The 17735-nt window shown below is 43.0% G+C and overlaps 1 protein-coding gene across 5 annotated transcripts in view; it reads right to left on the bottom strand.

Annotated features, from left to right (window-relative positions):
- Window positions 1–1775: 1775 nt before the first annotated feature.
- Window positions 1776–17735, bottom strand: part of LOC133548887 (zinc finger protein DPF3-like) — a 76067-nt gene continuing 60107 nt past the window's right edge. For 2 of the 5 annotated variants that reach the window (XM_061893832.1, XM_061893836.1), the window contains 7 exons: window positions 16321–16416; window positions 16154–16214; window positions 15363–15407; window positions 15138–15269; window positions 14738–14851; window positions 6372–7045; window positions 1776–2598 (listed from right to left, as the gene is read on the bottom strand). In XM_061893832.1, the coding sequence (XP_061749816.1) occupies window positions 6885–7045; window positions 14738–14851; window positions 15138–15269; window positions 15363–15407; window positions 16154–16214; window positions 16321–16416 (609 nt within the window). In that variant the 3' untranslated portion in view covers window positions 1776–2598; window positions 6372–6884. Of the gene's footprint in view, window positions 2599–6371; window positions 7050–13578; window positions 13916–14737; window positions 14852–15137; window positions 15270–15362; window positions 15408–16153; window positions 16215–16320; window positions 16417–17735 lie in introns of those variants that run through there. The other 3 variants (XM_061893834.1, XM_061893835.1, XM_061893833.1) reach the window with 3 other exon arrangements.

The raw sequence follows: 17735 nt of genomic DNA, 5'->3' as shown, positions 1-17735 counted from the left end.
GTATAAACTCAACTCGTCGTGTTTGGAGGAAGAAAAAATACTGAGTTGCATCCCAGAAACACAGTACTCTGGAATGCCTCCCGGTAAAAGTTCGAGATGCCACCTCAGTAGAAGCATTTAAGTCTCCCCTTAAAACTCATTTGTATACTCTAGCCTTTAAAAAGACTCCCTTTTTAGACCAGTTGATCTGCCGTTTCTTTTCTTTTTCTTCTATGTCCCACTCTCCCTTGTGGAGGGGGTCCGGTCCGATCCGGTGGCCATGTACTGCTTGCCTGTGTATCGGCTGGGGACATCTCTGCGCTGCTGATCCGCCTCCGCTTGGGATGGTTTCCTGCTGGCTCCGCTGTGAACGGGACTCTCGCTGCTGTGTTGGATCCGCTTTGGACTGGACTCTCGCGACTGTGTTGATCCATTGTGGATTGAACTTTCACAGTATCATGTTAGACCCGCTCGACATCCATTGCTCTCCAAGGTTCTCATAGTCATCATTGTCACCGACATCCCACTGGGTCATTATTGTCACCGATGTCTCACTGGGTGTGAGTTTCCTTGCCCTTATGTGGGCCTACCGAGGATGTCGTGGTGGTTTGTGCAGCCCTTTGAGACACTAGTGATTTAGGGCTATATAAGTAAACATTGATTGATTGATACTTACGGTGAAGCATGGGGGTGGAAACATCATGCTTTCGGGCTGTTTTTCTGCTAAGGGGACAGGACAATTGATCCGTGTTAAGGAAAGACTGAATAGGGCCATGTATCGTGAGATTTTAAGCAAAAACCTCCTTCCATCAGTGAGAGCTTTGAATGGTTGACCAAATACTTATTTTCCACCATAATTTACATATAAATTCTTTAAAATTCCTACAATGTGAATTCCTGGATTTTTTTTTCACATTATATATATAGAGAGAGAGAGAGAGAGAGAGAGAGAGAGAGAGAGAGAGAGAGAGAGAGAGAGAGAGGAGAGAGAGAGAGAGAGAGAGAGAGAGTGAGAGAGAGAGAGATGCGTCGGCGGAGAGAGAGAGAGAGAGAGTGAGAGAGAGAGAGAGTGTACAGGCCAAAAGTCTGGACACACCTTCTCATCTACAACATAACTGATGGTCCAAACCCCATTGATAAATCAAGAAATTCCACTAATCATACTCATAAGGCACACCTGTGAAGTGAAAACCATTTCAGGTGACTACCTCTTGAAGTTCATCGTGAGAATGCCAAGAGTGTGCAAAGCAGCAATCAGAGCAAAGGGTGGCTATTTTGAAGAAACTAGAATATAAAACATGTTTTCGGTTATTTCACTTTTTTTTGGTAAGTACATAACTCCACGTGTTCATTCATAGTTTTGAGGCCTTCAGTGACAATCCACAATGTAAATATTCATGAAAATAAAGAAAACATTTTGAATGAGAAGGTGTGTCCAAACTTTTGGGCTGTACTGTGTGTGTATGTATATATATATATATATATATATATATTATATATATTATATATATATATGTATACTAAATTACACAAAAATGCATACAGAAGAGCCTTTTATACATATTAAACATGATAAATTGATATATAATATAAAATATATTAATATACAATATAATAATTAAAGACATATCAAATACATTTTTGGTCGAATCATAATGGAATTGTGGCGCCAAAGATTCCCACTTCTACAAAAGAGCAGCACTTGGCTAACAGTGGAGACACTGTTGATTCTGTCAACTAGTTTGCAGTTTAAAGAAGTGCAACAAGACAACTTATCAACAAAGTAAATCAAGAAATTTTGTCATATATCCATCCCTAATTTAATACCTTCAACATCAAATGTTAAAAATTATATTATTCGGCTGCCTTTATAACACACAAACACACAATGACAAACACGTCAAGAAAAGAATTAAACTGGTAACTGAGGTGGTGGTAATGGTGGCGGTTCATCACAGCGTTGGTGTGTGTCTTCATTGTCGCTCCTTGCCAATACAATCTCAGCATTCTGCCGTGCACGAACAATCAACAAAAGATGCCTGAGCATAGGACAGAGGTGCCACTCTGCTTCCAACCATCCACACTAGTCCTCACAGCTTGAAAAAAGGCCCTTGAAATAATACAAGTAGAGCAAGAAGCAGAGGGATGCATCCCTATCAGTAGTTGAGGTGTCCAAGAATGAGTGGTGGAGTAGAACACCAACTCTGTGGCGGGGGGGAGGGGCTATGGTTGTCAGACCTGGTTTGCGGTGCAGAGCGGCAGGCTGGCACAGTGATGAGAGTAATGACGTCTTAGTGTCACATTGGATCACGCGCGCACGCACGCACACGCGGTTACAGAGCGGGAGTGAAAGAGGAAGCGGGAGGGGGTAAGGGCCCCAAATCGGCCCGTTAGTGTTCCCATAGTTCTGCTGTGGACGCCATGAACCTGCTGCTCCAAGATGTGAGTTCACATCATCACAAAAGCTTGGTTGAAGTCACATGGTCCGTGAGAGCGGCGGATGTTGATTTGTCCGCGTCTTGTCAGTTACATTTAGGACCAAAAGCAGGAGGGAGGGTGAAGCTCGTTAGTTTGGAAAGGTTAAATCTTCTTCATCACTGCTCTTCATCTCCTGTGCTCCTAAAACACACAACAAAACAAATGAAATGTTTTAATAGCGATACTCTCTTGGATACACACAATTGTGTAGTAGGAAGAACACAAAACTTCACGTGAACAAGGAGGACAATTAGGCCACACTGAGAAGAAACAAAAATGTTCATTTACAAAAACATTCTGAAAATCCGAAAAAGTAACAAGGTCACATTTTTTGCAAGACAGTAGTTGCAAGATAGGAAAAATACCAATATTGTGTGGATACAGTTGGATTTTCTTGAGAAAACCGTACTACAAAAAAGTAGCTGTTGTAAATGTAGACTTCCTTTTTTTTTTCTTAGAAAAGTCCAAATGATGCGTGAAGAATTTTGGATTAGAAAATGGGATGAACTTGATGATTAGGTCGTAATCGTATTAGAAATGTTAGTACAGCATAGTGCCTGGAGGAAATCGCAAGATTACGAGAAATAAGTCAGAATTCTAGAACAATTTAAAAAAAAGTTGCAATACAAGAAAATAGTTGCAATGAAATATGAGAAAATATATATACTGTATGGAAATAAGATGAGACCTCGGCTTACGATTGCCCCAGCTCACATTTTTGTGTCCCAGCTATAATTGTTATGCTAGGTTGCAAGCCAAAATTTGGATTGCAACCTTTCCCACCGCTAATTGCATAAGCGGATGTCACAGTGAACACCGTAAGAGCCGATCAGAACATCCGGCGTCTCACTGGTTAGCTAATAGCTACAATGACATGCAATTAAGTTGAAGAAAAAAAGTTGAAACATTGGAATTATTCATTCAATAGAAAACTACATTCTAATTCTATTAAAATATGGTGCTAATGTAAGACTAGAAAAATCATAATGTCATGAGAACAGTTGTATTTTTGGATGAACAAAGTTACAGATTGAAAGCACACAATTGTTGGTTTTAAGACAAAGGCATTGATTTGAGAATAAAGTTGTAATATCACAAAAAAGTTGCACTGCTTTCAGTATTTATACATTTTTTTCTACAACAACGGAACATTTAATTGGAACATAAAGGTAAAAGAAAAGTATTGTTTTTTGTTTTAAATATAAAAAGATTGTTCGAATAACAAAGTAGAAAAAAAGTATATTAAAAGAAAAATAAAGGTATTGTGGGGGAAAAAAAACGAAGTGCATCTGAAAACTCCGACATGAACCTAAACGTCTCCAAAGGTGTGGCTATACAGGTAGATAACCCACGTAAATGAGCTTTTTAGGTGCCACCTTATCATTTGCACGTCCAAATGATCCTTGGAGCTATGTTGCCTGGGGCTTCTATGCCCCTGGTAGGGTCTCCCATGACAAACAGGTCCTAGGTGAGGGACCAGACAAAGAGCAGCTCAAAGACTTCTATGAATAGACAACAACAGAAACACAGTTTTCACTGGCCCGGACGTGGGTCACCGGGGTCCCCCTCTGAACACACCTGGAGCTCGATAATGAGTGCCGGGCCGGCTCCCATAGCACAGCCAATCCAATCGTGAGTCCCCCCTTTAATGGACTCACCACCTATAGGAGGGGGCATAGAGGTCGGGTGCCTTGTGAGCTGGGTGGCAGTCAAACACAGGGCCCTTGGCAGTCGGATCCTCGGTTACAGAAGCTAGCTCTTGGGACGTCATCTCACTGGGGGATGGGGGGACTGAGCTGGTGCTGCGGTGCAGATGTTCCGGCTGGATCCAGTCAGTCTCACTTCGACACACAGCAAGGGCTCTGAAACCAGTTTTCTCGAGAGGGGCTAGATTCTGTTCCACTCTGGCATTGCCAACAGTAAGAGGCGACCGGCCTTTTGTGGCAATACTCAGTCTACCCCAGGGCAGCTGTGGCTACAGATGTAGCTTACCACCACCAGGTGTGAATGAATGATGGGTTCCCACTTCTCTGTGAGCACTTTGAGTATTTAACAATAGAAAAGCGCGATATAAATCTAATCCATTATTATTATACTTGTTAATCCCGCAGCTCGGAGCCTGCACGTTGGGGTTTAACCCGCTGGACGAGAGGGTAGCTTTGCACCGCCTCCGAGCGGAGCCCGTATAGGAAGTACTGGAGAGTGCTCCCTCAGGTGATTCCCTTGTTCTACTGGGGGACTTTACTCTAACATTGGCAACGACAGTGAAACCTGGAATCGTAATTGGGAGGAAGTGGCGTTTTGTTATTGGACTTTTGTGCTCATCACAGATTGTCCACAACACCATGGTCAAACATAAGAGTGGCTGCAGGTTTAAGTATTTGCTTTTTGTGGATGATGTGGTCTTGCTGGTTTCATCTGGCCAGGATCTTAAGCTCTCACTAGATCGGTTCGCAGGTGAATGTGAAGCGACTAGGACGAAAATCTGCACTTCCAAATCAGAGTTTCTTGCCCGGAAAAAGGTAGAGGGCCATCTGTGGGTTGAGGACGAGATCCTGCCCCAGGTGAAGGAGTTCAATTAGTAGGTCTAGTTCACGAGTGAGGGAAGAGTGCATTGTGAGATCAACAGGTGGATCGGTTTGGCATCTGTAGTGATGCTGACCCTGCATTGGCAAGATCACGGGTACAAGCAGACGAAATTCGTTTCCTCCGTCGGGTACCCCTTAGAGATAGGGTGAGAAGCTCTGTGATTCGGGAGGAGCTCAGAGTAAAGCCTCTGCTCCTCCACATCGAGAGGAGTCAGTTGAGCTGGTTTGGGTATCTGGTCAGAATGCCCCCCAGGATATGTGTAGGGCACGACCAGGCCACAAGGAAGTCCTACGACACGTTGGAGAGACTATGTCTCCCAAATGACCTGGGAACACCTTGAGATTCTCGCAGGAAGTGCAAGACAAAATAGCTGGGGAGAGGGAAATCTGAGTTTCGCTGCTAAGGCTGCTGCCCCCGTGACTCAATCTCAAATAAGTGTACAGTAAGAAGATGGATAGATGGAAAAAAGAAGCTGGTGTTCTGCATCATTCCTTTTAAAGAGCTGTTTAGAACATCGTTGTTATATTTGTACTTTTTTGAAGTTACTCGTTTTTTTTCATGCAAACAATTTTTAGTTAGATCAGAATATTCAAAACATTTAATACATACTCTATTGGTGGGAATTATTCTGACATCTAATTTGTAATCCCATAAAATGGTGCAATATTGGCATCTTTGACTAACAGTTATATCACTATTTTAAAGATTCTCTCATTTAAAACAACTTTGTGGCACAGTAGAACTATGCACATTTACTGTAAAAAAATCTCTTATAAAATGTATATAAATCCAACTAGAATGAAAAGGGACATGTGTTTAATATTCCCAAAGCACAATGAAACAAATCAATGAGCTGAAAATAGCAACTTGGGTAAAAATCATACTTCAATCAGGGTTTATAAATCCCAAGATTTTCTAAATAATGTACGTTTTTCAAATGTATTAGCGGTGTTTATATTTTTACTGTTGCGTATGCATAATGCAGTAATGAAGGTATCTATATTATTCACAATGTGATGGGTTGCCAGTTAGGCTTGTTTTTATTGTGCGGGTTGCTTGCTTCTCTTGGGAGATCTGGCAACACTGATGGTCGGCAACTTACATACATTTTCTACATTTTAAATGTTAAAAGCAATCCCCGTAGGCTATCTGAACAAAAACATCTCAGCTTTGTGACAAAATGTGTGTAATCATTACAACTGAATTCATTGTTTTTTTTTTTTACAGTACACCGAGGAACGATAACAATGAGCTTTTAAATAAAAGAAGGCCACGGGGCCCAACTTTGAATCCCCCTGCAGTAAAGTATAGAAACATTTACTTACCTTCTATTTTAACAACCTCCTCAGGTCCATAAAGAAAAAAATATAGAGGCCTTCATCTACAGAGTTTCATGGTAGTTCATTCATTGGTTCCTTCATGTTTAAGTACGAATATAATCCAGAGTTGGAGCTCAACAAGGTCATCGGTTCATTAATATCCAGTAAAGGGTCTGAAGCCACATTCAAACAGCTTCTATGCATCAAAAGGTTCATTTGTTCAAATGTATGCTTTCTCCAGTGTTTCTTTTTGTTCACTACATGAGTGCTCCTTCTGCTCCAAAGAGGGAAAAACAAAACATTTTTTGTAAGTCATTAGTTGACTTCAAAGTTAATAGATATATTTAGATATAAAAATCCATAAATTAAAGTCCAGTCAATAAAATACCACTGTTTTTTGGTGTGTCCAGAAGCCATCACTTTGTGCTTTCTGCAAACACAAGTTGGGGGGATATGAGGGCGAGCATAGAAGCAGCAGATGAATCCAGATTTATTTATTTATTAATTTTTTTTTTAAGTCTATCTGTGTCGGCTGGATAATCCATTGCTGTTAACGGTAGGCTCTTCCATGTCGTCGTCCTCAAAGCCATGAAAGGTGGAGGCGTCGCTCTCAGAGGTGGTTGCGAACAGCTCCTCTGCGCCGCCCTGATTCCCGTCCTCCTTGCCCCCTGGGCCGTCAGCTGGCTCGCAGGACAAAGAGGAGTAGAGTTAGTCCAAGAAGAAGAAGCATCATCTGGTATTGCATTCCAATGGAGGTGGAACATTTTCCATGAGGGATTTAGTTGGGGAATTCTGGAACCATTCAAAGTTTTCATGTGACACTTAAAATACCATCATATAACATTCCTCACGACTCCCAACAACTGAACACTACAGGGTTTGGCATCAACAGACATGCAAGTAAGTAACTGGATTTGTCTTAAATCTTGACAATTAAGCTGCAAGATGTTTTTTCAAACCAATTCCCATATGTAATTTGTTCGTGTTAATCCCTGCAAATTCCTTCATATTGCCATTGTCATGGCATTGTAGGTTCGCTTGGAAGGTTCCCAACACTGTTCCCTGACAAGGGAAGGACAAAACACAAACTGATGGCTTGGAATTTGTTGAATTTTATGAAATGATTAGGGATATACGATGTAACAATAAACTGTATAATTGGTAGCTGAGGTCCAACTCCTGACGGTTAGTATTACCGTTTTAAATTATAATGATCAAAAAACAAGATTACTAACTGCACTTTGACAAACTCACGAACTAGCTGGCTCCAGCTCGCAAGCTTAAAGGGGAACATTATCACCAGACCTATGTAAGCGTCAATATATACCTTGATGTCGCAGAAAAAAAGACCATGTATTTTTTTAACCGATTTCCAAACTCTAAATGGGTGAATTTTGGCGAATTAAATGCCTTTCTGTTTATCGGTCTTGTAGCGATGACGTCAGAACGTGACGTCACCGAGGTAATACAGCCGCCATTTTCATATTCACATTACAAACACCGGGTCTCAGCTCTGTTATTTTCCGTTTTTTCGACTATTTTTTGGAACCTTGGAGACATCATGCCTCGTCGGTGTGTTGTCGGAGGGTGTAACAACACTTACAGGGAGGGATTCAAGTTGCACCACTGGCAAGAAATCTGCCGCCAGACCCCCATTGAATGTGCTGGAGTGTCTGCACATTTTACCGGCGATGCTAAGACAGACATGGCACAGAGATGTATGGATAACCTGCAGATGCATTTGGAATGATAAAGTCAACTAAATCACAAAGGTGAGTTTTGTTGATGTTGTTGACTTATGTGCTAATCAGACATATTTGCTATTAGCGTGACTGCCAGCTAATTGATGCTAACATGCTATGCTAATCGATGCTAACATGCTATTTACGCTAGCTGTATGTACATTTGAAACTAGATACCCACATTTAATGAGAAACAAATATTTACCAATCGACGGATTTAAGTTGCTCCAGTGTCACAAGATGCGAAAGTCCTGATTGTTTGGTCCGCACATTTTACCGGCGATGCTAATAAGGCAGTTATGCTACGGGCCACTTCATTAGGTACACACATGCTATGGCCGAATAGCGTCAATAGCTATTCGCTCAATAGCTTCAGTTTCTTCTTCAATTTCATTTTCGCTATCTGCCTCCATACTCCAACTATCTGTTTCAATACATGCGTAATCTGTTGAATCGCTTAAACCGCTGAAATCCGAGTCTGAATCCGAGCTAATGTCTAATCTTGCTGTGCTATTCGCCATGTTTGTTTGTATTGGCAGCACTGTGTGACGTCACAGTCACATCGCAAATAGCGAAAATCAAGCACTTCAAAGCTTTTTTTAGGGAAATTCTGGGAGATGTAAAACTTTTAAAAAAAACTTCCAAAAATAAAACAAGCCACTGGGAACTAATTTTTATTGTTTTTAACCCTTTTGAAATTGTGATAATGTTCCCCTTTAAATGCTAAAATGAAAGCAAGGGACACTACTGTCTTTCCCCATTAGGAAACAACATACTCCAACCAAGATACAATATAACTATATAAACACTTTACTGTCTGAGCAACTATGCCAGTCCTTCTCAAACAGTGGGTTGGGCCCTCCTGGGGGGGCGTTGTGCGGTGCCAGGGTGCGACCTTGGGGAACATACTTTTTTTGCCGTACCAGAATATGATGAAGCGTATGTAGCACTTGGCTTCACTGTAATCACAGTGGGAGACAAGGAAAGACCGGTGTGTTGTTTCTGTTAATGGTAATAAGCTTACAATGTTATGCAGATGTATAGTTATAACAATTTTATAGCCAAATATACTATTTATAGTCACGGTGGAGAGTGGGGGGAAGATATTTTCTTCTTACGGTTGGGGTGTAACAGAAACTAATTGAGAAGCACTAACCTAAGCTTTCAGTTGAGCACGTTGAACCTACAGGGTGTGCTTTCTTAAAGAGGGTGATCGTTCTTTCGACAATAGGAAAAGAGACCGAGGAAAACAACGAGAAAACAACGCTCGTCAAAAATAAATAATACCGATACAAGTTTTATTTGTTACAAACTTTTCATTTAAACATATCTCAAAATACTACAGTGCAAACTAATATTTAAAACAAATAATCAGCCGTTAAAATAGATAAAATACTAAGAATAAACCACTATCATCCATCCATCCATCCATCCATCTTCTTCCGCTTATCCGAGGTCGGGTCGCGGGGGCAACAGCCTAAGCAGGGAAATCCAGACTTCCCTTTCCCCAGCCACTTCGTCTAGCTCTTCCCGGGGGATCCCGAGGCGTTCCCAGGCCAGCCGGGAGACATAGTCTTCCCAACGTGTCCTGGGTCTTCCCCGTGGCCTCCTACCGATTGGACGTGCCCTAAACACCTCCCTAGGGAGGCGTTCGGGTGGCATCCTGACCAGATGCTCGAACCACCTCATTTGGCTCCTCTCGATGTGGAGGAGCTGCGGCTTTACTTTGAGCTCCTCCCGGATGGCAGAGCTTCTCACCCTATCTCTAAGGGAGAGCCCCACCACCCGGCGGAGGAAACTCATTTCGGCCGCTTGTACCCGTGATCTTATCCTTTCGGTCATGACCCAAAGATCATGACCATAGGTGAGGATGGGAACGTAGATCGACCGGTAAATTGAGAGCTTTGCCTTCCGGCTCAGCTCCTTCTTCACCACAACGGATCGGTACAACGTCCGCATTACTGAAGACGCCGCACCGATCCGCCTGTCGATCTCACGATCCACTCTTCCCTCACTGGTGAACAAGACTCCTAGGTACTTGAACTCCTCCACTTGGGGCAGGGTCTCCTCCCCAACCCGGAGAAGGCACTCCACCCTTTTCCGGGCGAGAACCATGGACTCGGACTTGGAGGTGCTGATTCTCATTCCGGTCGCTTCACACTCGGCTGCAAACCGATCCAGTGAGAGCTGAAGATCCCGGTCAGATGAAGCCATCAGGACCACATCATCTGCAAAAAGCGGAGACCTGATCCTGCGGTCACCAAACCGGAACCCCTCAACGCCTTGACTGCGCCTAGAAAGTCTGTCCATAAAAGTTATGAACAGAATCTGTGACAAAGGACAGCCTTGGCGGAGTCCAACCTTCACTGGAAATGTGTTCGACTTACTGCCGGCAATGCGGACCAAGTTCTGGCACTGATCGTACAGGGAGCGGACCGCCACAATAACACGGTCCGATACCCCATACTCTCTGAGCACTCCCCACAGGACTTCCCGAGGGACACGGTCGAATGCCTTCTCCAAGTCCACAAAGCACATGTAGACTGGTTGGGCAAACTCCCATGCACCCTCAAGAACCCTGCCGAGAGTATAGAGCTGGTCCACAGTTCCACGACCAGGACGAAAACCACACTGTTCCTCCTGAATCCGAGGTTCGACTATCCGGCGTAGCCTCCTCTCCAGTACACCTGAATAAACCTTACCGGGAAGGCTGAGGAGTGTGATCCCACAATAGTTGGAACACACCCTCCGGTCCCCCTTCTTAAAGAGAGGAACCACCACCCCGATCTGCCAATCCAGAGGTACCGCCCCCGATGTCCACGCGATGCTGCTGAGTCTTGTCAACCAAGACAGCTCACAGCATCCAGAGCCTTAAGGAACTCCGGGCGGGTCTCTTCCACCCCCGGGGCCTTGCCACTGAGGAGCTTTTTAACTACCTCAGCGACCTCAGCCCCAGAAATAGGAGAGTCCACCACAGATTCCCCAGGCACTGCTTCCTCATAGGAAGACGTGTTGGTGGGATTGAGGAGGTCTTCGAGGTATTCCTTCCACCTATCCACAACATCCGCAGTTGAGGTCAGCAGAACACCATTCGCACCATACACAGTGTTGATAGTGCACTGCTTCCCCTTCCTGAGGCGGCGGACGGTGGTCCAGAATCGCTTCGAAGCCGTCCGGAAGTCGTTTTCCATGGCTTCCCCAAACTCCTCCCATGTCCGAGTTTTTGCCTCAGCGACCGCTGAAGCCGCACATTGCTTGGCCTGTCGGTACCTGTCCACCACCTCCGGAGTCCTATGAGCCAAAAGGATCCGATAGGACTCCTTCTTCAGCTTGAGGGCATCCCTCACCGCTGGTGTCCACCAGGGGGTTTTAGGATTGCCGCCCCGACAGGCACCAACTACCATTGCGGCCACAGCTCCGATCAGCCGTCTCGACAATAGAGGTGCGGAACATGGTCCACTCGGACTCAATGTCCAGCACCTCCCTCGTGACATGTTCGAAGTTCTTCCGGAGGTGGGAATTTAAACTTTCTCTGACAAGAGACTCTGCCAGACGTTCCCAGCAGACCCTCACAATGCGTTTGGGCCTGCCAGGTCGGTCCGGCATCCTCCCCCACCATCGCAGCCAACTCACCACCAGGTGGTGATCAGTAGAAAGCTCCGCCCCTCTCTTCACCCGAGTGTCCAAGACATAAGGCCGCAAATCCGATGACACAACTACAAAGTCGATCATGGAACTGCGGCCTAGGGTGTCCTGGTGCCAAGTGCACATATGGACACCCTTATGTTTGAACATGGTGTTTGTAATGGACAAATTGTGACGAGCACAAAAGTCCAATAACAAAACACCACTTGGGTTCAGATCCGGGCGGCCATTCTTCCCAATCACGCCTCTCCAGGTTTCACTGTCGTTGCCAACATGAGCGTTGAAGTCCCCCAGTAGGACAAGGGAATCACCCGGGGAAGTACTTTCCAGTACTCCCTCGAGTGTACCCAAAAAGGGTGGGTACTCTGAACTGCTGTTTGGTGCGTAAGCACAAACAAGAGTCAGGACCCGTCCCCCCACCCGAAGGCGGAGGGAGGCTACCCTTTCGTCCACTGGGTTGAACTCCAACGTGCAGGCTTTAAGCCGGGGGGCAACCAGAATTGCCACCCCAGCCCGTCGCCTCTCACTGCTGGCAACGCCAGAGTGGAAGAGGGTCCAGTCCCTCTCGAGAGAAGTGGTTCCAGAGCCCTTGCTGTGTGTCGAAGTGAGTCCGACTATATCCAGCCGGAACTTCTCCACTCCGCGCACTAGCTCAGGCTCTTTCCCCCCCCAGTGAGGTGACGTTCCACGTCCCAAGAGCTAGCTTCTTTAGCCGAGGATCGGACCGCCAAGTGCCCTGCCTTCGCCTGACGCCCAGCTCCCATTGCACCCAACCTCTATGGCCCCTGCTATGGGTGGTGAGCCCATTGAAGGGGTAACCCACGTTGCCTCTTCGGGCTGTGCCCGGCCGGGCCCCATGGGAACAGGCCCGGCCACCAGGCGCTCGCCATCGTGCCCCACCTCCGGGCCCGGCTCCAGAGGGGGGCCCCGGTGACCCACGTCCGGGCGAGGGAAATCAGTGAAGCATAAAAAACATAAAACTTGTAAAATAGTGTTCTCTATTTATTTTAGTTACTTTAAAAAATTCTTCAAAAAAATTTGTGTGTGTTTGTAAGTACTTTTTGAGCACATTCAACTATGGCAGGGGTAGGGAACCCATGGCCCTAGAGCGAGATGTGGCTCTTTTGATGACTGCATCTGGCTCTCAGATAAATCTTAGTTGACATTGCTTAACACGATAAGTAATAAATAATTCCGCTGGTAATCACAATGTTAAAAATAACGTTCAAAAAATAAAACATTCTCATCCATTTTATTCCATTTATCCGTTTTGTACTGCACCTGTTCAAGAAATAACAATGTTATTAAAAAGAATTAGGGACTTATTATACTCTAAAATGTTGTTCTTACTTAAAAAAATGCACGCATTTAGTTGTATTCAGTATTAAAAATATGTTTTGGCTCTCACGGAAATACATTTTAAAATATTTGGCTTTCATGGCTCCCTCAGCCAAAAAGGTTCCCGACCCCTGAACTATGGTAATAATAATAACAGTGGTAAATTTGGTCACAATAACCGTGATGTTACTTTTTTATATCGTTATATCCTTAGAACTGATTAATCATGTCTGGAAGCAATAGAGGCAAAATTGAGTGCACTTCCTGGCTAAAACCTGCAGAGGCACTGTTGAAGCAGTCTCAACTACTTGCAGTCTCAACAACAACAACAGTAATAGTTTTTATAGTTGTAAATGTACTAGGGGTGTATGCTCAGCTCACAAATGACACAAGATATTGGTTTAAGACAACGAAACAAGACTACATTTTAAGATTACTTTCAAGTAAACTGCGGTAAAAAAATCTGACTGGACAAAGACATTTTATTGAACTAAGTCACAAAACAATGCAGGTGCATTTCGAAATGTATGGCTTTGCATGCATGACCTAAGCTTGAGCTTCTGATTTCCACAATTTCAAACTTAAACTTTAAAGTTAAATTAAAATGAATTAAATAAGCTCCAAGTAACAAGTCAGCATATCCAAAGCGCTGTTCCATCACGTCTTGGCGTCCGTGATTGATTTGCATGATGGCATAAACACCACGGCAGGAAGGCAGCCATGCGCAGTGTTGCCAACTCTTCAGCAAGGAAAGTAGCTATTGGCTGTCCTAAACATCGCTAGATGACGCCATCGCCTCATTTGCATAATTTATTGCAATGGACGCTGTAGGAGAGATAAAATATATAGAAAAATGGTAAGTATGATGACTGCAAATCAACTTTCTTGAATTATTTTTTTGATTCTTAGTTGTTAAATTATTTCATTGCGCAATATTAAATGTTTAAGTATCACATTTGATTAATAGAATGGATGGTTGTGATATTCACTGACAAACCAAATCTAATAGCTGGCTAATTAACATGAACGATGATTCATATTAACTTGACATAACAGTAAAAAAAATTTTACATTTAAATTTCTCTTTGTAAACCAAGGCAGAAAGTGGCTGCTGTGCACATGCACATTTTATTTGCAGTCTGGAAGTGTGTGCATCTCCTCTCTGCACTGACTATTCACCTTTTGTCACAGGGAGACACACACATACAAGGTGAGCAAGTGACTAAGGCTGTTATAAGTAGGCAAATCAAATTCAGCGATGTACGAGTGTGACGGTAAAGAAACATTTACATTTAAAATTCCAATCGAAACTTTTGGCTAGGAACTCCAAAATTGCTTGTGGATGACTGTGACTGGTGCATGCTTTCACTTCAGAGTCTCAATGACACAAAAAAAGTCTCCAATATCACCGGAAAAAGTCGCTAGATTTGTCACTAGTAGCTGTTTACAAAAAAATGTTGCCAAGACGTAGAGAAAGTCGCCAGAATTAGCATCAAAGTTGCAAGTTGGCAACACTAGCCATGCGGGGAGTGTTTTAAGTGTATGCTGTGTTCCACAATATGCATTGCCAGTCATGGCGGCAATCCTGTGGTTTGGTCAAAAGCCTATCGCTTTTTCGGAAAATTTGCAACATCAATTTGAACTCACCTTTGCATTGGCAGAATGTGCAGGGGTACCCAGATTTCATGAGTTTCTTGTTAGAGTTGTGACATTTTTCACAGTAGCTGTTTGTGATCATGGTCCCGACTGGAGCCTTTGGGCCTAAGAGGGACATTAAAACACCACATTCAAAGAACAATCATTCATCTTTGTACCAGTGTTATTTACAGTACTTGCACAACATGGTCTCATTGTACATTACAATGACCACAAATTCAACAGACTGCTGTTGGAGTTGGCAGGTCATTAACAGGGTATGCCAATAATATTAGTCTAGTTGCAACACCACAGGAAAGGCAAATGGAATGTCTCGGTCACCAGGTAGTCATCATCTCCTAATGGGACTTTGAAAGAGAAGCAATTGGCTAGTAAGCAACAGTTTTCTTACGTTTTTGACGGTCAGTAGGCTGTAGAGAGGATGGTACAGAGCTCTTCTCCCCGGTCCTGTCCTCCTCTGCTAGGTGAGGATGAGTGTAATGGTAACTTAGTCCCGCACGGCTCTTGTAGCGCTTTGCATAGACTGCAAACACACAGAAAAAAAGACATTTCAACCAAAAATATATTTCCTACAGCATCCCTCCAAATGCAAAACGCCATTCCAATAGTAAAGTACCTGAAGTTGAAGACTTGTTGTTGGTGTTCCTTTGTTTGTATCGGTCTGGAAAACAAGACTGCATCAGTCAAAAGTGAGATGTGAAATCGCCACATGCTGCATTTTTCACATACATCTTGCATGTTAAGAACACCAACAAGATTTATCCCTACTTATCTAGAGTAGTAAACATCAATATCATACATTTTATAAGCAACATTACAAGAGTTGGTTAATTACAGCAATGTCTATAAAATACCACTGGGTGACTCTGCAGAATACTTCCTGTTCTCTTATTATTCTGTACTGATTGATTGACTGATTGATTGATACTTTTATTAGTAGATTGCACAGTCCAGTACATATTCCGTACAATTGACCACTAAATGCGAACACCCGAATACGTTTTTCAACTTGTTTAAGTCGGGGTCCACGTTAATCAATTCATGGTATCCGCCAGTTGTCTTTAAAGGGTGAGTAGTTTTACTTTATCTTACTTTTAATATATAGTGGTTAACTTATCTTTACACTTGTATGACTCTTGAGAATGTTAATATGTTACTTAAAACAGTGCCTTTCTGGTTATTAACAGTGTTCTGATCCCCGCAGTTTTAGCCTGAAATTGTTGAATTCATTTTATTCACAGATTTCACATACATGTTTGTTTAACTTGGACGTCAACGAGCTGCTCTAAAACTATTACAAATAAATATATAGAATGGATGACATATGGACATGATCTAGGATTAACTAGGAAATTATAGCATTGTAATGATCAGGATGTGATTGTGCTCTCATGCATGTCTACTTACTGTCACAGACATATGGCTTGTCATCATCTAGATCTGTCTTCCTGCGACCTGAACCGCGACCCTGAGGTGAAATAAGATATCGCTAAAACTATTTGCCAACCAGAGTGGAGAAGACAGATTCAATTAAAGTAATTTACATAATAACTGATTGTCAGGTGATTACTTACTCTTCCCTTGCCCCGGTGTCGCTTTTTGGGAGTGTCCACCTCAAAGTCATCATCATCGTTGAAAGCATCTTCTGCTGCATCTGCTTCTAGAACCCTCTGCCATGGAAATAAGAATTGTACAGATTGGACATATAAGAAGTATCTTTCTGTCGCACTTTAAGTTGTCATTTATCTACCTACTTGTACCTGATAATACAAACCTCTCTCGCTGTAAAACAGGTGTGCATGTAGAGTACTGTGAAAATGTCATTAGATTTGTTGTTTCAACCATTATACAAAGACCATATATAACTGGAATGTCATTCAGTTGAGGAAAGACCTCCATCAAGACCAAACGGTTGATAAATTATGGAGCGCCGTAGTTTAGTATGTTTGTTATAGGGCTGGCCGATATATCGATATACACGATATATCGCGGGTTTATCTCTGTGCAATATAGAAAATGACTATATCGTGATATTCCAGTATACGTTCTCACGCAGTTGCTTTTAGCTGCGGGAATTACACTACAGGCTCTCCTTGCTCTTTCCTGTCTCTCCTTCTCACAGACAAGCACAGTTTCTTACACATGTCACGTACTGTCACGTCATACGTCACATACGTATACGCCCTCGCTCAGCAGAGAGGTAGAAGCATGGGTAACGGAGCCATGCGAGTGGTAATACGAGAGAAAGAAGGTGCGAATGAAGGAGGAATCAATTCCCAAGAAAAACAGCAGGGAGTTTATCATCTGGCGGTGGTTTGTCTTCAAGTGGGAATATGTCGAACAGACAACCGTAATTTGTCAAGTGTGGTGCTGAAGCATTGCTATAAAAAGTAGCATCACTGCTAATATGTAGCATCATTTGAAAAGTCACCTGCTAGAGAATGAAGAGCGATTACTCCGCATGATTACACTGTTAGGTGCCACACGTCCACACCATCAAAATGCCGAGGCAAACATTTCCAGATCAACACCGTATGGAAAAACTAGTCAACAACAGAATTCAAAAACGTCCGTAGTAACCTACCACATAGCGAAGGAGGAATACTATTTGATTTCCTATTATGCAGCTCATTCTTATTTGACACTTAAAATGTCTCTGACAATCTTGCATTTTCTGTTTTGGAAATGACATGAATGTTTGTGCCACTGCTTAGTAACTGTTTAATAAATACAGTTTTGGTCAATTGACTTAGTTGTGATTTCCTTCTCTGCATGAAAGTTTAGAATGAGCATATATCAATGCAGTATGAACAAGAATGTTTTAATGTAGACACATAGAATCATCATACTGCAGTGATTATATGTATCAAGTGTTCATTCAAGGCTAAAATCGAGATATATATCGTGTATCGGGATATGGCATAAAAATATCGAGATATTAAAAAAAGGCCATATCGCCCAGCCCTAGTTTGTTAATTAGGAAGCTACT

This window comes from Nerophis ophidion, linkage group LG03 (genome assembly GCF_033978795.1).
Source record: "Nerophis ophidion isolate RoL-2023_Sa linkage group LG03, RoL_Noph_v1.0, whole genome shotgun sequence".
NCBI classification, from domain to species: domain Eukaryota; kingdom Metazoa; phylum Chordata; class Actinopteri; order Syngnathiformes; family Syngnathidae; genus Nerophis; species Nerophis ophidion.
This window is presented reverse-complemented; position numbering and strand designations above follow the sequence as displayed.